This window comes from Mustela nigripes, chromosome 4, assembly GCF_022355385.1.
Source record: "Mustela nigripes isolate SB6536 chromosome 4, MUSNIG.SB6536, whole genome shotgun sequence".
Classification (NCBI taxonomy): Eukaryota; Metazoa; Chordata; class Mammalia; order Carnivora; family Mustelidae; genus Mustela; species Mustela nigripes.
Window position 1 is genome coordinate 185,193,894 of NC_081560.1, and position 21,327 is coordinate 185,215,220.

At 56.8% G+C, this 21,327-nt stretch overlaps 1 protein-coding gene across 4 annotated transcripts in view; it reads right to left on the minus strand.

The window, feature by feature from the left end:
* CTBP2 (C-terminal binding protein 2) overlaps positions 1–21,327 on the minus strand; it is a 153,755-nt gene that overhangs the window by 14,999 nt on the left and 117,429 nt on the right. Inside the window, exon 1 of one of the 4 annotated variants that reach the window (XM_059398783.1) lies at positions 19,018–20,677. The exons of the other annotated variants lie outside the window; for them this stretch is intronic. Within the exon in view, the coding sequence (XP_059254766.1) occupies positions 19,018–20,662 (1,645 nt within the window). The 5' untranslated portion in view covers positions 20,663–20,677. Of the gene's footprint in view, positions 1–19,017; positions 20,678–21,327 lie in introns of those variants that run through there. 4 annotated transcript variants of the gene reach the window in all.

The window sequence follows — 21,327 nt, forward strand, 5'->3', positions numbered from 1 at the left end:
TCCCATTTTATGGCCAGGGAGACAGAGCCAAGCATAACCATGGGCCACACCGAGGAAAACCACCAGCCACCTCACACAGTCCCAGGGACCCAACAGAGCCCGAGGAAATATCTGACGAGGAGCCGGGGGTCCTGGTGGCTCCCGAATCAAAGCGACTACTCCCTTTCTGCAATCTCGCCTTCTATTTCAGAATAATTCCAGTGCCATTAGACACATCACACATACACACACACACACACACACACACACACAAAACCCCTATCAGCACATTCCTTTCAACAACTTGTCCAGCATTAACTCTGCAGGGCAACGCTGGCTCCCCTGGTGTCAATTACTTGCTGGTTTCAGGCTCGCCTCTGCACAAGCAGAGATGTGCTCCCCATCAGGGACCGGTGCCCCAGCTCTAGGCCAGCTCTGACGGCTGTCCTTGGGCCCGGTGTTACCTACAGCTGCAGCTGCACGTGAGACGTGGTGAAATCAGACACATTCAGTGGAAAACACAGATGGCACCAGGCCGTGTTGCTGGCGTTCTGCAACAAGTGGCTGATGGTCCAGGGCAAAACAAGTCCGTGGGCCCCATGGATCCGGAAGGAGGAAAGGGAGGTCCCCAGGGAGGACCCTGGCAGCTCTTTGGTCAACCAACCTCAAAGCCACCTTATCTGAATAGCAGGTTTCCCAGGAGCTGCTTCTTTGCCAGACGACACAGTCTGAGTGGGCTGCAGCTGGCTGAACGGGACAGGTTTCCCTAAGCAGAGTGAGTGAGGAGGAAAACGATACCCCACAACGACATCACCTTGTGGGGTCTGAGACCCATTTTCTGCCTTTCCAGACATTGTGTGAGATGCCACGAATGCGCTCCCAACAGAACTCTGCCTCGGTTTTGAAGATCTGAGTTGATCTCTGTTGCTTGTCAACCCGGAGGCTTTTTTGATTTTGCTGTTTCAAGATTTCAGAAACGAAGCCGTTTTAGCCCAGAGCGAAGTGGCCCCAGTAAACATGTTTGGCCAGCAGGCAGAGGCCTGACAACTGACCGGATCTTGCTGACCATCCCCAGACCGCAGCCCTCCAACATCTGTGCTGGGTCAGCCAGAATGACAGTCACAAGTGACCGCTCCACCGGTGCGGGGTCACCCCCTGCTTGCCTGGCCAAGGAACTGGCCAAGTACGCTTTGACGATGGGTTGGGGGGTGGAAGACCTGCCACAAGCAGCATGGATTTGCACCAAGGCCTTCTCTGCTGCTCCGGGGCCAAAAAACACAGGCCAGGCCTCGCAGGGCCAGCACCAGCTGTTCGGGCAGTGGACACTGGAATGAGCACCTGGAAAGAACCACGAGATCCACGGAGCCCTGAGAAAGATCGGAGATAAAATGCACCGTGTGACATGCTTAGCCAGAGACCCCAGAGCCCATCGAATGGATCCTCAGTTCCCAGAACCCGCAAGGCGGTTTGGAAAGCAGAGGGCAGCACGTGGGGCTCCCATCCTCACGGGTGGGAAAGGACACTCAGGTCTGCATTTGGAGCCTCCCCAGCCATGACCGCTTCATGGGGATCCGATCCTGGTGTCCCCGCACCCATGAACGGCCTCCCCTCAGATGCAGGTGCTCCTCAGGACGCCTGGTGGCTCAGTGGGTCAAGCCGCTGCCTTCGGCTCAGGTCATGATCACAGGCTCCTGGAATCAAGTCCCGCATCGGGCTCCTTGCTCAGTGGGGGAGCCTGCTTCTCTCTCTGCCTCTGCCTGCCACTCTGCCTGCCTGTGTTCTCTCTCTCTGACAAATAAAATCTTAAAAAAAAAAAAAAAAAAAAAAAAGTTTAAATGCAGGTGCCCCTCAACCAAAGTCACTTCCCGCACCCCTGCACCAACCAACCCTCCTCGCTGGGCTCAGCAGTCCCAATTTCCAGAAGGCCAGACACAGACTCAGATCAAAGGCCTGATAAAGGGCCAATTTTGCAGACCTGCATTTCCACAGTCTGGAGCTGAAGCTCATGACTTCGGTCAAACTGGGGAGCTGACGCTGACCTCGGGTCGTAAATACACCTGCATCCAACATTTGGCATTCGACCTGCAGACATGGCTGTGTTGGGTGGGGGTCCCAGCCTCTACCCCAGTGCACGGGGTTCCAGAAGCCTCATGTCCAGGAGAGAGGTCTTCCTTGCTTGTAAATATGGTTTATCCACGTAGTAAAAATGGTCCTACACAGTCAGCCACGGGGTCTCAGCCAAAACTATCCTGCTTGTTCAGAAGGTGGGTCTGTTAAGCCGGCAAAGGCACAGTGACTGTCCCTGTGTCCGGAGGCCTGGGCACCCATGCCCACGGCAGCCACCCTTGCCTTTCATGAGAAGGAACATGAGCAAGACGAGGGTGAGTCTTCAAGGCCACGACTGTAACAGAATGTGTGTTGGTAAGCATGGCACTGTTTTCGGGCTTAAAAAACACAGCTCCTCTTAGAAACCTCATCTCTGGGTCCACATCACTGTCTGTGTTCTCCTCAGGCAAACACGCGTTTCTCGGTGGCCACCCTGCCCTGCCCAGACCACGGGATCATGTGGAGAACTTGACACACGCACGTATGTGTCCCCCACCGCGAATGGAGAACTCGATTTTTTCTCGGGCGGTCTCGTCTTACAGCTGGACGGTTCTGACGGGGGAGGCTGGCTTGGCCTGGCTGGAGGTGATGGTGGAGGAACGGACGCTCTCAGTCTAAGGGTCAAGGGCCGAGAGCAGGTGCACATCCCACACACAGCACGTGTCCCAGCCGACACCTAAGTTGGGTCGGTTCCGGAGACCAATAGCAGCTCGCAGCTCCCACCCCGCTTGGCAGCAGCGCCTCTCCGACGCGGACTCCCCAGAGTGGGGTCTGGCCTCACTCCTCTCCGACGGGCTCTGGCACGCGGGGCGGGCATGGTTCTGGGCACCCGCAGATGGACAAGAGGCGGCCGCTCCCCTCAGCAGCTCCAAAGGCACCGGGAATCGGCTTTTCCCTGGGTGGCTTCACAACCAGGAACACAAAGTGGGTTTTAATCAGGGCCAACTGTGGGAGGGCCAACTTTTCTAGCACAGAGATTAGAGGAGCACACCTCAAAAATGCAGCTCAGGCTGGAAGGGAGCCGCCCTTAGGCACCGTGGAGGTGCGTCAGCCCCGAAGAGAAGGAAGGACAGCACACCCGCCCCAGGGACGCAAACACACGCGTGCCTTTTCTGCATCCATGGCAGACCTCACTAACGGATCTCAGCACTTTTAGCCTCCGAGTCCCTGTTGGTCATGATGCCCCAGTGAGTGCCCGTGCAAGGTTGGGGGGACGTGTGTCTGCCACTCTTGAGTGAGCCCGATCCCCTCTCGAAACCGGAAAAGGAAGGTGAAGGTCAGAAGGGAGCCGGGAGATGGACGAAGGCCCCAGAAGGAGGGAGGGCAGGCCCGCGGCCCAGGCTCAGGCCTCAGTGTGCAGTGGGACCTCCTATGCCACCCCCGCCAGGCCTGTGACCAGGGGTCCCGTGACCTCCTCCATCACTTCAGGACTGCCCTCTGCTCTGCTGGGCTCTACAGTGGGGACCGTGGTTTGTCGCTTCCGTCAACCTTCATGACAGGCTGGGTCACCCGCCTTCCATGTGGAAGGCAGCCCTCTCCCCAACATGACCTTGCCCTCCCGAGCTGGGATACTTCCCCAGCCCGGAAACAGACTGGCCTCGAACTTTGCTCTAAACAACGTCCCATAGCAGAATGGACATGTAAAGTCCAAGGCAAGGGCATCGGGCCATCCACACTCACACTGGAGCCAGCAAGGGTGCGGGGGGGGGGGGGGCACTGCAGACTGTCCCATCGGGTGTGTGTGTGTGTGCGCGCGTGCACGCACTTGCACCTGCGATCTGATAAAGACAGCAGCATGGACACGACCCACGCCGATGCTGCAGAAGCCTCGGGGAAGCTGGTCCCCAAGTGTCACCAGGATGGATCATGTCTGTGTAAGGCCGAGGAGACGTGTGCAGGGTTGGCACCCCAAGCAGGGCTGAGCTGTGGGCATGTCAGTCACAGGATTCATAATCACAGGCGCCCCTGAGGGCCAGGCTGCTCCACCCTACGGGAGACTCCGAGCTCCCCCCACCCTGCCCTGAGGCCGCCACTGGGAGTGGAGACCCTCCCATGGCCTTTGAAACAGCACCCCTGTCTCCTCACTATCTGGAGGAGCCCCCAGCTCTTGGACTCCTCCCTCGGCACACCCCAGAACCTCCACCTGATGCTAACTAAGCCTTACGGCCAGGGCCCTAGGAGCCTTGCATCATCAGGTCGCTCCCCGGTCTGGAAGGAAGTTGTTCAACCTTTTGCTCCACAGACACTGGGAACCCAGATGGCGCCAGGGTGCAGGAGGTGCCTGGTGGGCGAGCAGAGGCCTGCGGGCAGAGCACCAGCCCGGCGGCCCCGAGCTCCACAGTTTCCCTGCACCAGGCCATCAAGGACCTTGCATGGCAGAAAATTACTTAACTCAACCCTGAGCAAGGGCTAGCCCCAGGCCAGTGCTGGAAAAACTGCAGGAGTCAGGAACACAACAGCCACTGGGCAATAAAAAGGAAAAGAACATGGCAATGGCCGTGCCATCCCGTGAAGACCCTCAGCCCCTCTAGGTGCTGCCCCAAGTGCCCCTGGGGATGAGAAGCTTGACTAGGTAGGAGGGTGACTCTGAGCAGACACCGTGCTCTGGGAGCACAGCACCTCGGGGGCAGTCAGATCCCGAGACACTGATCTTCCACGGGACCACGAACACACTCATAACCGCCACATCGTACCCATCACCGGGCCGACGGGCACAGGTCGGCCGGGATGCTGGGGGTGATAGCACCCCACCCCAAGGCAACTCCAAGGCAACCGCTCACAGGGCTGGCTGTGTCCCACAGACCAACCGGGTTTCAAGTCACTCCTTGGCTCTGATTTTAGTGTTCTCTGAAGTAAGCTTGAGAGATGGCCACGGGATAAGGAGATCAGCTTCTTAAATAAAACGTGGATCTTAATGAGTCGTGGCCCTCGCAGTGAGATGGTTTCAGGCCACCCCCTCTGCAGCTCAGGTAACAGCTGGACAGAAAGCCGGCCAAGCGGGAGGCTCCCAGGAGCCTTGGCCATTGCCTTCTCCCCACCGAGGCTTACTGGGCGATCGCGGCCAAACCAGTGCACATGTGCGTGCCCAATTCAGGATCAGAAGTGGGTGTCTACAACACCCTGTTCAGAGAAAAGGAGAACTTCTGTACCTCCAGAAAGACAAGCATTTGTTGCTGCTTTAACTGGTTCCTCAGAGCACCCAGGGAAACTGAGTCACCAGTCTGATGAACTATACAGTGTCCACACCACACTGCAGACCCTAAACGGAGAAAAGGGTCAGAAACTGCTTTCTCCAGCAGAGCCTCAAAACAAAACCAAGAACCATTGATGACTTGCTTGCAATCAGCCCCTTGGATAGTCACACGTGGCCCGGTGGGGGTTGACCAGCCACCTGTACGCACCCTTCCCAGAGTGGCTCCTGGCTTGGAGTGTTTATGCCCATGATCCTCACCAGTCTCCAGGGGGCCTCGTGTTTCCGGTGAATCCCTCTGCCCCGAAGAAGCTCCTGAAACAGGTGCTTTTCACTGGGGTGGGCTGAGCACCAGCCCTGAGCACCTCCTGCCTGACCGGCTGAAACACACAGAGGAGGAAGTACTTCCCCCAAGGTCACGGGGAAGGGACAGGCTCAGAGGACTGAGGTTCGACTGGCTCAGGGCCACAGGGACAAGATGGAAAACCAAGCTGGCTGCTGTGGGACACATTTTCACAGCAAAGCAGCCTACGAAGCCAGGCTTTGCTTCCCGTTTTTCTTTCTTTCTTTCTTTCTTTTTTTTTTTTTTAAGATTTTATTTATGTATTTGACAGACAGAGATCACAAGTAGGCAGAGAAGCAGGCAGAGAGAGAGGGGGAAGCAGGCTCCCTGCTGAGCAGAGAACCCGATGCGGGGCTCGATCCCAGGACCCTGATATCATGACCTGAGCAGAAGGCAGAGGCTTTAACCCACTGAGCCACCCGGTGCCCCCAGGCTCTGCTTCTGACTGTGGTGAAATGTGATTCCTGTTCTGGATCTCCCCAAAAGGTGGTCCTGGAGCACGCGAGGAGGGAGGAGGGGAGGAGGGACGTGGCCTGGGCGGACACTGGGCTTGGGAACAGCCGAGGACACCCATGTTCAAGGACAAGGTCAAAATTCACCTCCCAAACTTCCCAGCATGCCTTGGGCACTGGACAGAGCCACAGACCCCTGGCCCAGGCGTCATCTAGTCTGATGAGACAGGTAATCCCAGCTCAGGAGATGGGCAGGCCTTCAAGTTCCTCTCTCCACAGCAACACTGGCCATTTGTCAATTACACACAGCCACCAAATCAAGAATCCTGATCTGGGGTTTGTCACAGCAGAAACGGACCCTTCCTTTTGGGGTGGGTCTGGATTTTGTGGCTCAAGAGATGAATCTCAGTAAGTGTCTTCCAACATGATCTTGTGGCACCAGAAGAAGAACCACACCTCCCTCTCTTTGCTACCTTCCAAGCTGGGGCCTCTTCTGCAGCCCACCCAAGTCCGTCTTTCTGCTGGTTGGCCCTAGAGCCTCAGAACCATGGAGACTAAAAGGATGCATTCACCTGTCAGAACACCAGAGAATGGTGAGCACGCTGCAAGCTCCTGGTCCCTATCCCTCAGGCCACTCTCAGTGCCCTAAGACCAAGCATACAATCATGGGCCAACATACATCCTAGTCCCGGAAATGGCAGCCTCGGCTTTTGACCTCTGCCCCTGAAAGCATTAACATCGCCACTCCCCCAACACATGATTTCCAAGACCATCAGGACAGGAAGCAACCTACTGGGGACCTCCCACACAGGTCCCAGAGGTGCAGGCTCGGACGGAGGAAGTGCCTCCCCCAAGGCCCTGGGAGGGAGCTTCGACCAGCGCAGGAGCCAGTGGCTGACACGGCTGTTCAGAGTGCTGGGTCTCTCACAGCCAGTCACCACCCGCCTTGGACAGATCGGGGGGCAGGTTGTGTGTGTGGGGGGAGACAACACAGTTCTGCCCCTTCTCAACTGTAACTGGGGAGACGACCAAGTCATCAGGACTCATCGACCGAGGATGGAGGAGGGAAAAGCGAGTATTCGCCGCCCAGAGCTCCCCAAACCAACTATTTTTCCTAGAAACTACTGAGTGTGGAGGGTGTTTACCATTTACCATATGTCTGTTTCCTGGGGCTTTCAATTAGCCTGGGGGGGGGGGCGTGTCCCACATCCTTTGGCAGGAGCGCTGGGCAACCTCCCTGAGCCTGGAGCGGCGCCGCAGAGAGGCCCCTGAGAACCCTCCTCGCTCGCCTTCTCCCACCCCTGCGCTGGGGCTCTGGTCTCACTCCGCTCCCTGACGGGCCCGGACAAGTCGGCCAAGTGTGAAACTGCTCTCACAAGTGGTGCGACCGATGCAAAACGGCAAACAACCCATGCGGCACTCACAAGGTCACTGCTTCCCTAGGACGTGGGCTTTGCCTCCAGGAGAGCCACGTCCCAGAGAGGGAGGGAGCTGCTGGGGTTCGTGTAGTGCAAACACCAGCCGTCACCTCAAAGGCTCCAAGAAGCCAGGCACACGGAGGCAGTTCTCCACTACACAGCCTTTTCCTGAGTGGTCAGACATCGGAAACCATGCTCCTGTCTGACCGAGCTCCCGGCCACCAGAACGTGGGGCTGTGTGATGCGGGCCTAGCCCCGGGGGCCTTCCTGGGCATCCTGCGCCAGCCCTGGGGAGGGGCGAGAAGGGAAGAGCTGTCCCTCCAGGACTCCCGGAAAAGGCCCTACCTGCCCGTGGTGTGTGTTTCATGCAAGCACTTCTCAAGTTCTAAAAATGTGCCCATGGCAACAACAGAAGGGGATGTTTGAGAAAAATAAAATGAAATAAAGATGAGAAAAGAAGGGACGGTTGCCAGAAGAGTCTGGCAGAGGCAAGCTTTGCACGCCCACTTGCTGGTCTGTGTGCCGTCGGTGTGTGTCAGCAGCTCACGTGGGCTGACAGGGCGCTGCAGAACTCTCCTGCCCCAGCCGCTCCTCCCGGGAGCACTTACAGGGCCTTGCACCCAGCAGGGGGCTATGGCAGTTTAGGGGATGCACAGGGGATGGATGAGGAGGGGGGCAGAATGGTCTGGAACATGGCAAGTCAGGGATGGGGATACAACAGGGGAGGGAAGCCCCCGGAGGGCTGGGCCCCCGACCAGGCTGAGGACACCCCACATTGCCTTTTGGTGCCTGGAGGGGCCTTTCTTTCCAAAGAACAGGAAGCAGCAAGGAAGGTGCTCAGGTGACCCATGAACGCAGAAAAGCCATGAACGGCACAGCCCCCACGGGCTCGCCTCACCCCCTGGTCCTGCTGCGGCCACAGCTGGCTTGGAGCTCGGGCTGCCCCCACGTGCCGGCCGCCCTGGGGTTTCCTGCTTTCCTGCTCACCACGGCGGTTGCCGGCTCCTGCCCGACTCCTTCGGTGCCCCTGAGGAGCAGACACTGTGCTTTCCTCCTGAAAGGCCCCTGGAAGAGCCTGGCGGACCCAGGGGTTCCTCTTCTGACCATACTGCGCAGGCCCTGAGCCCATGAAAACACAACAGTGCCCCGTTTCTTAGCTATGACAGCCACCAAGGCCAGGATGGGGGAGGAAAGAAGCCCAAGGCTTTCAGCCGACTTTGGTTTCATGCGGCCCTAAAACCAAAAAGGGAAGTGATTCTAAAGACCCTTTAACAGCCTTGAGCCTTGCTATCCGGCAGGCCTGCGGCCAGGCGTGTTGCCCTCAGGCCCTGGAGTGGCCCGGAAGCTGATTTTCCCAAGCACAACAGCTGGTGGGGTCTCCCCTCCCCACTCTTCTCAATAACTTTTTTTTCTTAAAGCCTAATGACTTCTAAAGTGCTCCAGGCTCAAAGCCCAGTTCACGGGGAAACACGAGAACCCATCACAAAGTCATAGTTATTCCATCAAATAAAAAGCACCTAATAGAGAAATCCCCAGTGGGGAAGTTGGTTAGGTTGAGAGGTCAGCTTTGAGCTGACCGTACGAGGGAGCGTGGCCAGGCCCACGCTTTGTGTGTGGCTGGCAACAGTGGCCACCTCTCCAGGCACAGCCCCCTTCAACTGAGGAAAATGGCCACATCCCCTTGGCCTTGGCGATGCCCGCTGCGGCCGGCCGGGAAGAGGCAGGCAGCCTGGAGAGGGAATCAGAGGCCAGCTGCAGAACAGCAGCAGCCCCTGCACCGCGCCCCCTCCCCCGGCCCCAAACCTGCACATGGGAGCTTAGCAGTTGTGACCGGGTGAGGCCCACTGAAAATTTTCGCTATAACGTTTTATAAAAACTAGAAGACAATGCACAGGATGCGGTCACGAGTCCAGAGCCCTTGAACGGAGAGAGGCAGGCTGGGACATGATGTGGCGGGAACATAAGAATGCCAGCGGCGCGTCTGGAGCCAGTGTGGGTTCTCTGGACAGGTGGGAAGGACATTTTGCAAGGGGCGGACTGTGAATGATCTTCTTTCCCTCTTCACTAGGGTTGGTGGGAAGCCCGGAGAGACAGGGCCCTCCTTGTGCATAAGACCGCGGGGAAAGCTCTGCCTTCTGGTCGCCCACCCAGCTTCCAATTCCCTTACATGCTTGCTTGTCCCTCTACTCAACTCTGTCCTGTTTTAGAGCCATTTCCCAGAGCCAGGCTTAATCCTCTTAGGACAAAAGAACATTTACACTCCATTGAAGACAGAAGAATTCCTTCCCTTGGCTCTCCTGAAAGGCAGCACTGTAGGAGGAAGGAGATTTGGCTCTGCCACAGAGCAGTGGGTCTGGCCAGGAGCAAAGCCTGGGCTAGTGCATGGTGTGACATGCTCCTCACTCGGGTCTCTGGGGACGAGTGGAGCCCGTCACCCCGATGTCACACTTGCGGAAATGAGCCTCGGAGCACCATGGGACTCCTCTGGAATCACCCCCTCTACTGTTCTTGCGGACACAGACCTCAGCTTCTGGCCTGGGCAGGTCTCCATGCCCCCGCTCAATACCACTGCTGAATCCCACGTGACCCCGAAGCCCTGTGCTCAGTGGCTCCTCATGGCACAGTGGCCAGTCACGTGTCTGAAATCAGACAGGCTGGTTTCAAGTCCTGGCCCTGCTGTGTGACCTGGGGAAGAGTATTAACCTCTCTAAGCCTCAAGACTACCATCTTTTTTTTTTAAAAGATTTTATTTATTTATTTGACAGACAGAGATCATAAGTAGGCAGAGAGGCAGGCAGAGCAGAGAGCCTGATGCAGGGCTCAATCCCAGGACCCTGAGACCATGACCTGAGCTGAAGGCAGAGGCTTTAACCCACTGAGCCACCCAGGTGCCCCAAGACTGCTATCTTAATAGGGAATTACTCAGAGCCTTCTCGGGAATTCACATGCTCCAGAACCATGACCATCACACTATTACTTACGGGACTGATTCAGACTTGGATTCTCTCGATGCTGGTAAAGCACCGCCCCATTCACCCCCTACCCCAGACCCGCAGTCCTGTGGAAGCGACGTTTTCATATTGTCAGTGCTGGGAAGACAGCCCCCCCCCCCCCCCGCCCCCCCAGCTGTCTAGGTACCCGCACCTGGGACCCAGCAGTCAGAGTTCCCGTCAGGAACCTTCATTTCTTCCCACAAACTCAGCCTCCCAGGATGCATCCTCCCACAGCAACCTTGCTTAAACAACAAGTTGTTCCACTCACACTTGGCAAACCCTTCCTGGGATCAATTCTCAACTGCTCTCAGGAGAACATGTCCCCAGAGCCGCCCACCTTCTCAGTGGGGATGGGCGTTTACAGGTTTGATTTTATGCTCTCCTAACAATTTGCCAAAAAAGTTGTTTTATTCATACACTGCGTACCGCTATTTGGCTAAATTTAACTGCAGTGTACCTTCCTGTTCCTTGAGCAATGGAGGGAGCAAGAAAAAGTGAACAGACTTGTTTTTTTCCTTTACACGAAAAACAACTAAAAAGTTCTTTGTGCAAGCCAGCACCAAAATGGGGAAAACACCCAACAGCAACAGTTTGATTACATTTAGGCTAACACTGGCTGATCAATTACAGACGACATGCATTATTTCTATTTCATAAATCTTAAGAAACAAACAAACAAAAAAACCAAAAACACCTATGTACCAGCTAGGCTCCTATGAAACAGCTTTAGAATTCCTGCTTCAGGGGCGCCTGGCCTGGGTGGCTCAAGTGGTTTATTAAAGCCTCTGCCTTCCACTCAGGTCATGATCCCAGGGTCCTGAGATCGAGCCCCATATTGGACTCTCTGCTCAGTGGGGACCCTACTTCCCCCTCTCTCTCTGCCTGCCTCTCTGTCTACTTGAGATCTCTGTCTGTCAAATAAATCTTAAAAAAAAAAAAAAAAATTCTTGCTTCATATCTTGGGGACAAGAAATTAGCTCCAAATGTCTGAAAGGCTTCCCTTTTAATATATGTTGGTTTTCTTTTAAAAATGTCTATTTTCTTTGGATGATTCATTGCCAGATGCAGTACATACAGTATGAGGTTCCAGCACTGCCCGGCCTGGGCTCCCTCCCCTAGCTCGGCTGCCCTGAAAGCAAGAGCAAATGGGTCCTGAAACAACGGGACCGCCACACGCAGAAGAATGTGCTGGACCCCTACCTCACAGCCATGTGCGAACTGGACTCAAAATGGTTCAAACACGTAATGTTAGAGTGAACATGGTCAAACTCTTAAGAAAGTAAACATAGGCATGTGTTTTTGTGACCTTGGATTATGATACCAAAGTACAAGGCAAGAGAAGTAAACAGGTACATAAACTGAGCTTCAACGAAATTAAGTCAAAACCTGTCTTTCAAAGACAGTACCAAGAACATGAAAAGACAGCCCCGAAATGGAAGACAGTACTTGCAAAGCACGTATCTTATACAAAAGCTAGTGAGGACTTCTTGTCTGCTCCTGGCTGCATGCGCCATGTGAGACCCAGGTCGAGTGAGCCCTGAGATTGATGAAGCCAAATGGAAGTTAGAGAACTACAGTGTAGGGCAAAGGGCACGTAGGGGATCGGAATGGTAAGGGATACACGGAAAGACGTTCAGTACCACTACTCATCAGGGAAATGCAATCAACACCTCCATGAGATACCAACTCACACCTGTTAGAATGGCATCATCAAGAAGACAAGAGACAATAGGTGCTGGGGCACCTGGGTGGCTCCGTGGGTTGAGCCTCTGCCTTCTCCCAGGTCATGATCTTGGGATCCTGGGATCGAGCCCCGCATCGGGGTCTCTGCCCAGCAGGGAGCCTGCTTCTTCCTCTCTCTCTGCCTGCTCTCTGCCTACTTGTGATCTCTGTCTGTCAAATAAATAAATAAAATCTTAAAAAAAAAAAAAAAAAAGGAAATCACAGTCACTGTTAATGGGAATGTCAGTTGGTCCAACCACCGTGGAAAACAGTATGGATGTTCTTCAAAAAAACTAAAAGAAGATCTATCATACAACCAGCCATTCCACTTCTGGGTATATATGCAAAGGAAATGAACACAGGATCTCAACAGATCTACACACCCTTGTGGTTATCAAAGCATTCCTCCCAACAGCCAAGATCTGGGAACAACCCCAACACCCATCAACAGATGAATGGCTAAAGAAGGGAAGATGTAGACGTACAAGTATTACTCAGCCATGAGGAAGTAAGACAGTCTCCCATTTGCAAAAACACGGGTGGGGCCGTGAACACATCACACTATGCCGGAGAGATCGGACAGAGAAAGACATGTACGTACAACGTCACCTGTACATAGACTCTAAAAAGGGTGAATCTGTAAAAACTAGAGTGAACTGGCTGATACCAAGGAATGGTGGCGGAGCCATGCCCAAGAGGGACAGTGCTTCAGGATGCCAACGGGGGACACGTGTCATCTAGAGACCCGATGTGCAGGGTAATGAACACAGACGATGTCAGATGATAGTTACGTAACACAACGGATGCTGCCTCGTCCGCAATCGTGTTGCCATACACAACGGGGGACACGTGTCATCCAGAGACCCGATGTGCAGGGTAATGAACACAGACCATGTCAGATGATAGTTACGTAACACAACGGATGCTGCCTCGTCCGCAATCGTGTTGCCGTACACAAATCAATCAAAACAGCATGGTGTACACCTTAAACACTGTCACGTGTTAAATATAACACAGTTAAAGAATAAAGGTCAGGTGAGAAAGTACCACGGTAAAGGCTCAGTCAGCGTCCCCTTTTCTTGGGCAGATGATCCTACCAATACTCACCCACACTGTGCATTCAGCTCAGTCCCCTGTGCCCCAACTCTGGAAATCCTCCAGAAAAATTTGGCCCACGCTGTGGGGTGGTTGGGACTGCCACCTCTTTTAAAGATTTTGGGGAGGCAGGCATCCCTGGGGGAAGAGATAGAAAAACACAAACTATTCTCTGGAAGCCAAAGCCAAGCCTGCCAGGTCCCTCCCCGAAGGCGGGACCCCGTGAGTGTGGGCGAGGCCCCATCTTTCTCCAACAGGAAGACAGAACGCCCATCTAGAGAGAGAGGGCACGACCTGTCCCGGGCAACTTCCTGGATGGCCCGTGCTCAGGCCACACGAAACAAGATCTGGCGACAGGAGCTCAGGCAGACGTGGCCAGTCCCAGGGTCGACGAGGCTGCACCCCCTCCCTGTGAGAACACGAGCCAGCTCCTTCAGACTAACTCCGAGAAAAGCATAGCCAGGACTGGCCGCAGTAACCACCTTCTGTGTCCTGTACTCCAGGGAGAAACCCCGTGGTGACCCCGTAAGCCCTCCAAGAAGACCGAGGGAGCCCACTTTACCCATAGGGGTACGGGCTTCCTGCCCCGCGAGGCAGAGGAGTGGAGTTAGTCAAAACCAGATTCCCAGGCCACACTCCTTGAACGATCACTGACAACCCCCCCTCCCCCCCGTGGAGGGGGTCTGAGCCATCACTGTGCGGGCTGGAGGGCACACTGCACAGAAGGTGACAAAAATTCCCAAACACCCGGTTTTGTGAAAGGCCCACTAATCTTGCACAGGACCCAGGCCTGGTGGCATGGCCCTCGCATTCTAGAGCAGCCAGCGGCAGGTTCTTCTCCAGGCTGCCCAACCACAGTCCACTTGGATGTGGTCCTCCACAGACAGAAGCACCAGGTCACAGTTGGAAGGTCAGAGGAGGCTCCTGAGAAACCCGGAGCTGGGGGACAGGCCTGGCCTCGGAGCTCTGCAGCACCCCTCGGCCCAGAGCCCTGCGTCCAGCCTCCTAAGTGACCAAGAAACTAAGACGACGAGCAAAGCACCATTCCTGAAGCAGGCCCAGGCTCCAGCCAAGGCCACGCAGGTCTAATGATCTCAACATTCAAGTTACTTCCTACGCAGGCTGTGTCCCCCCCCCCCCCCCCCCATGCCCACAAGGCAGGTTCAGTTCCCACCTTCCTTTGACAGACAAGGGGAGTAGAAAGAGAACCCAATATGTTCACCAAGACACACACCCCGTGTTCAACTACCTTCTGTTCCGGGGTTGAAGTCCTGTTCCCCGGCATGCATGGTTTCTCTAGGAACCCAGCAGAACCGAGAAACACAGACTCTGTCCAGTGAAAACAGCTACAAGAACAAGGGGCGATATCAAGTTCCGGCTCCGAGGTTAGTCCGGTGAGGAGAAAATGACCAGGGTCCAAATTCTCCCAGACAAGGACAGGTAGGAGATGACCATTCCCACTCCGGGAAAACAGGGTCAGTGAAGGGCAGGGGTGACAGGTGAGTCCAGTGACCTCCAACAGAGGGTGGGGCTCATGGGGGCCCTGGCAGGGGATCTTGAATGCTGAGACCAGGAGCAGATGACTGCTGAGGGGGCCACCGTGCAAGGGAGAAACAGGAACTGAGGAGTCCCACTTGATTGTGCACCGGGGCTGCCCTGAGAGATGGATCGAGTGTGAAAGCAAGACGAGAGCTGGCCCATTCATCTTATGGGCATGGGATACGTTTCCCGTGTTTTCCTTGCTGGGAAAGGAAGGGCCGTCAGCAGCTCTGAAGCGCACAGCTCCCCGCGAGGCTTGATGTGTGAGGAAGGGCACTGTAGAGAAGAGGGAGGAGTTCGGCTAAGCAGCCTCAGACGAGCCCCCTTCCTGCTCCCTGAGGCTGGAGTTCCTCGGCCACAAAGGTGCAAATCCCTCTGCCAGAAAAAAACCCCCAGAGATGCCCCGGGAAGTTACCGAGCAGAGCCGGGACATTCCGGTGGTGACTCTTGTGCACAGGTCTTGGCACCCTCATGCTGCGGGGGCCGCGTCCTCGCCCTGGGACTGCCCACGATGCCTGCCGTCTGATGGCTGCTCTGGGGTTTGTGCTCAGCCCTGCCTTTCCCTCCGGCACACACCAAGTCCGCAGACCACCCCAGGCTCCCGGAGGGCCTGTGCGTGTCCCTTGTTTCAGAAGGCAGCGCCCCACATCCGATGACGATACCCCAGGTGGCACAGCATCCCAAGACCAGACTCGGTGTTACACGCTATGGGCGTCACACAGCTGACCTGGGGCCCACACACACCTGAAGAATCAATTAGCCAGAACCAAGCTCCCAGGCGGCCTTACTCAAGTCTGTGCTCCATGTCGGGGGGCCTAGGCGTTGCCCTATTTGCCCTACACGTCTCTTTAGTCAGACTGTGAGATCTTGCCAAAGTAAGGCTCTTTGGCAGAAGGGGCTGATCTCATCACCCCGCTTCCCCGCAGTGCCAGCTCAGGGGCACGGTCCCCAGATCCCCATCCCACGCCCTCCCAGGCTGGCTCTACCTATATATAGGTAGGGGATGGGTGTGACCCGCTGGCTCTGGAAGCCTCTGGGGTCTAGTGGTGGCCGCCCTCCTGCCTCGCGGTTTGAGAGTCCTCCCTCTCCAGCCCTGCGCCTTGCCCCTCCGTCCTACCAGCACTGCCCGTCGCGTGCAGAGGGTCCCTCCAAGAAAGCCAAGGACAGGGAAGGAATCCCCAAGTGTGCACGCACCCAACCCTCTATTCGGATTCTGAAAACTAGCCTTTGCTCCCGCGGCCTTCCCAGCCAGGAGGCCAGGGGCCCACACCGCGTGTCGGCACTGCATCAAACACACACGTGACCAGCTCTGGCGACCCGGAACACGGTGGCGACCACCCGTCTCCCCATGGCCCTGGCGCCAACAGACCTTGGATGTGCCCTTGGGCAGCGGCCCTGGCACTAGATGGGGGTCACAACACTTAACAAATCCAACCGCACGCGGTCACATGCCTGGAAGGAGACAAACCCTCAGGCCGTGAGGGCCACACCGCATTGCTCGTGGGAGTCTGTGAGCGCTGGCGGTGCTGTCGGAGAGCCCTCTGTGGGCGGCGTGCCCTGCAGTCTCTGGGGGAGACAGAAACCCGACTGTGGCCGCAGCGCCGCTGCTGGCAGGATGCGCCCCGATGCACGGTCGCAGAGAGGGCTGCGTGACACCTTGTGATGTGGGGGAGGGGATGATGCTGGGCGGCAGCCAGAGCTGGGGGTCTGCAGCTTGGGCCACTGTCAACCCGGTCAGCGTGTACGTGACAGCAGACCCACCAGATGCCAAGGCTCGTCCGGGTCTGACGTGCACTAATACCCCATCACATGGGGCTGGCGCCCCGGAGTGCCTGCTCCACAGACTAGCAAAGAGCCCATTACCCCACCCCCAAAGCCAACCACGGTGAAGCAGGTAGTTCACAGACTGAAGAAAGCAAGGAGGTGTTAGAACACGCAAAGCATGTCTAAGTCAAACCAGGCACTTAGAACCAAACACACAGCCCACTGGGAACCTACAGACTGCCTCCCCCAAGACAGTGAAGAGAGTCGCCTTCCCGAGCATTCCCTGTCTCTCCGGATCAGAGGGAAACCTTTTGGGTTAGGAGAAGACCAAAATGAACATTTACTCGTGCTGGCTGTGCAGTCAATGGCCACAGCGGCCAAAGCCGGATCTGAGGACGGCCACCCCCTGCTCAGCCTGGCCGCACAGGCTAGCTGGGGCTGCTCCATGGGAATGCTGGGTTCCCAGACTTTAGGGCTGGCGTGCTTCCCTTAAGTGTGCATGCTGTCCTCTCGGGGGCAAAGCGACCACTGGGGCTTGGCAGTAGGAACCAAGAGATCCGAATCTGGCCGTGGACACTGTGAAGGCTGTCCCCCAACAATGCCAGTTCTGCCCAGGAGAAGCCCATTTCCTGCCCGGGTCCCTGACACACCATGTTCAGGGGAGGGTCGTAAAGACACACTGAATGTAGCAGAAGGATCTAGGAGGAGAACGACCGCTCCGGGACAGATCATCTGACAGAGAAATTTATTTGCTGGCAGACTTCCGACTGCAGGCTTCCTTGCCACTGGCTGGCTGCCACAGAAATGAAACAAAAAATCAATATCCTTTGGTCTGCAAAACAGTGTGTTAACGATCCTACTCCAAACAACTTAAATAATATCCCCCGACCCCTCGCCCAAATAACGGGGAATGTTTCTGTTAGAAGACAGCGCAAGATAAACAGAAGAAAGAAGAAAATAAGGCAATTTTACAGGTCCTCCTTCAGCAAAACCTTTCCAGGACTTCAATGAGGAGATAATCTTTCTGTGATTATGACCAAACCCTCCCGTTGCTTAGCAACACATAATTAAGGAATATGTTTTCAGATCCGCTTTGCAAGCCCGGCCATTATCAGATGAAATTACTGCAGCAACAAATGTCATCGCCATGCAAATTAGTTGGTTGCAAAGAAGGAATGTTTGCGAGGGAGAAGGTGCATACGTTCTCCGCGAGCCCATCTGAATTTCTCCTGCCACACGTTGATTAGAGGGAGAGGGGGAAGAAAAAAGTCAAATATATTGTATCATCAAACTTAAAAGCCACAGGAGCCGTTTCAGCCTCCTGCTAGCCACGAGGTCACTGTCCCCCGCTCCAGAAGGGACACGAGAGCCAACCCAGCCCCTCAGGTTTTCAGGATCAGGTTCCCACAGCTGATGGGGGCATTTTCAAACCGGTACGTCTTATTTTAAACACCAGACCCTCCACCTGAGAACTCGAGTTATTCAGAAAAAAAATTCATTTGAATGGGATTCAGTTTTCTAAAAAGGGGTGGCAAGAAGAAACACCTGATGTGGAGCATGAATCACCAGTAACGGGTCTGTGGCGAAAACACAAGGTGGAGTGGTGTTCAGAGAACGTCCACCGGGAATCTCATCCACAAAACCCAAGGAGACACATCTAATAAATTCCACGTGTCTCCGGTCTTTGAAGAGAACCACCGAGGACAGCGCTTTCCGTCTTCAACTTGAAAATGTATCGTTCCCTGCAAGTAAACAGAATCCCCCAACTGCGTTTTCCAAAACGAGACGACATCTGTCTTTGAAACAGGGTGTTCTAAGGGATGTCGTCATCTTGCTTTGGGTAACACACAGGCCAGGAAAACACACCCGGTTTGAACTCTCCGGTGCTTCCTACCTCAGATACTGCGCACAGGACATTCACAGGTGCGTCTCCACGCCACAGTACACTCCTCATGGCAAGTGAGGGTCACCCAATTTGTGGGAGGCCCTGCACAGATACCCCCACCTTCCCCAGAGCCACCGAAGGTGTGAGATGGAGAGAAGGCCACCCCCGTGAGCCCAGGGCTTCATTCTGTTCTGAGTGGCTTCTGGGTTTTTCCCAGAAACACACTTGTGTCGCATCAGCACAGAGAGTGTCACTTACGGACCTGGGGCCGAACCCAAGAACGGGAAGGCCGTGCCACTGTTCCCGTGGGTCAGCCTGAACCGTAAACCCGTCTCACTCAAGAGTACCCGTCCCCCTCGGCTAGCTGGCCGCATGGGAGCAGATGCGTGCACCTGGGTGTAGGGTCTGGTCTCCCCAGGCGTGGCAGGAGAGCAACAAAAATGGGAGGACCCACAGTCCCGTGCTCACATCTCCGCCCGCACCACCCCTCACCACCGTCCCCGGCGAGGAAGGGCAGGGAGGGTTCATTACTTGGCTCCGGAGCAAGCATGGTGGACACGATGATGGGGGCCCCCGTCCGCCGGGCCACCTTCTGGTAGGGCGGCTGAGGCGTGTGGAGGCTCTGGCTGGCTGGCGGCAGTGGGGACAGCTCCACAGGGACACTGGGCTTCCGCAGGAGCTGGGGGCTGCCGTGGGGGCTGGGCAGGGGAGACGCGGCCACGCTGCGCTCCCGCTTCAGCAGCTCCATGGGCACCGTGTACGCTGTGGAGTACGCGGTTCTGGGGCCCGGGTGAAGGGGGGCAGCGGGGCCCGGGTGAGTTAAGGCCACCCCGGCCTGCGGGGGGTATGTGGGGCCCAGCCGGGCCGTCAGGGCGCAGGGGGTGGGAGAGCTGTACCCAGAGCTGGAGGGGAAGTGGGGGGCCTGGGTGCCCACTCCAGGGGCAGAGTAGGCAGCTGCCGCCTCCAGGAGGTGCTGGGACGGTGCGCTGGAGGGGCGGCGAGCCAGGTGCCCCGCCTGCAGGGGTCCCGCAGGCTGGGGCTGCAAAGCCGAGGTGCCCAGCGTAGACAGGTCACCGTGGAGCTCGCCGCGGTGGCTGAAGCTGCTGGAGCGCACCCGGGGGGAGGGCGCCCCCCGGCCCTGCCGGCGCAGCTGCATCTCGGTCCTGCAGGTACCAGCCAGGCGGCTCAACACTCGGGCCTGGCCCAGGTTGGGTGCGACGCACTTGATGTCTGTGTCCTCCATGGTGGCCAGGACGGCCGGGGAGTCGAAGCCCTGCTGCAGCAGAGCCACCAGCGTGGCCTCCGCCACCCCCTCTGCCCGCAGGAGCGCCAGGAACTCGGGCAGCGCGCTCCTCCTGTCCCCGACCCCCTGGAAGGAGGACGGGTCCGCCTCATAGTTCTCATCGGCCATCCTGGAGGGGACCCCACCCCGGGCAGGCCCGTAGCCACGGTGCAGCGCTCCTGGGGCCACCCCCGTGCCGCTGTCAGAGGCGCTGGCTCCGGCGGGGTCCACGACCAGGCAGGTAGGGGCTGCCTGCCTGGCGGGGACAGAATCCACAGGCCTCTCGCCGGTGTCATTGTAGAGCTGGCTGGCAAGGTGGGCGGGGACCTCCGGGGCGTACCTGCCGTCGGCCAGCTCCCCCCCACACCGCGTGGGCGACGGGGCCCGGCTCTGCGTCCGCTGCCCCTGAGCCACCCCTTTGCCCGCGGGGTCCTGGTACAGGTGGCCGGCCTCCTGCAGGGCAGGGACCCGGCCTGGCACCGGATCCCATGACATCCTGCCACCTGTCACACCGTAACCAGGCAGCGACCGGCCGAGTCCCGGGTCACGGGGGTGGCGAGCCTCCCTGGGTGCCCGAGCGGCTCCTGCCACGTCGCCGTAGTGATCCCGCGGCAGCAGGCCACCTCGCCCAGACATCACCGCCTGTCTGCTGTCATAGAAGGTGAAGTCGGTGACTGGGCTCTTCCCTCCAGCAACAGAGTTGAAGAAGGCCTCCCGGTAGACGTAGGGCTCGGCGGCGCCCCGTGGCTCGTACCAGGGTCCTGCAGCCGTGCCGTCCGCCACGGAACTGCTCCTCGCTGGGGCCTCGGCCACGTCCCAGGGGCCCTCGTACCAGCCGGCGGCATCCCAGCTCTGGGAGCGGCCGATGTGGACCTGGCGGCTGGGGACCGGCATCGGGAAGGAGGGACGGAGGCCGAGGCAGGGCAGGACGCCGGTCTCTGTTAATCTTCGGTTACACGCATCCCAACAGGCCCGCTGCCTTCTAGCCCTTCCCAGACGGCCAGGAAAGACCTACCGGGGGTTTTCTATTTCAAAGTACGGTCTGAATTATTAATCCTCCGAAACATTAGTAGACAAAACACAACACTCACGGTAACTTCGCCTCACTCCCCAGCGGCAGCTCCAGTCCCAGAAAGGAGGCTGCGCCAGGCTTGCCGGCCCCCCTCCCTTCCAGGGGGTGAGCTCACATGGACCTCAGCTCTCTCAGCGTGGGGATTAGGAGCTAAATAAAACCCCTAAAGCTTTTGTTCCATGTGACATCTCGTTAGATGGAGGAACACGGCAGAGGGCTCCAGCCAGGCCTGCCAACCTGCAACTGCCAATTACTTTCACACGGAAGCTCTGGCTTATCTCCGTGGTCCTCACCGGGGTACTTTTGGGATGAGCACTGCCTCCCCCTCCTCCCGATGCCTCCCCCCACCCCTGCCCGCGATCACCTAAAAGTGACAGAAGGAAAACAGGAAAAGACCGCTTTAATGCTGATTCGATCTTAATCCACCCTGATGAAATGTTAATCCACTGCACACGGCTAGGAACAAATTAAATGGGAACAGGCAGGC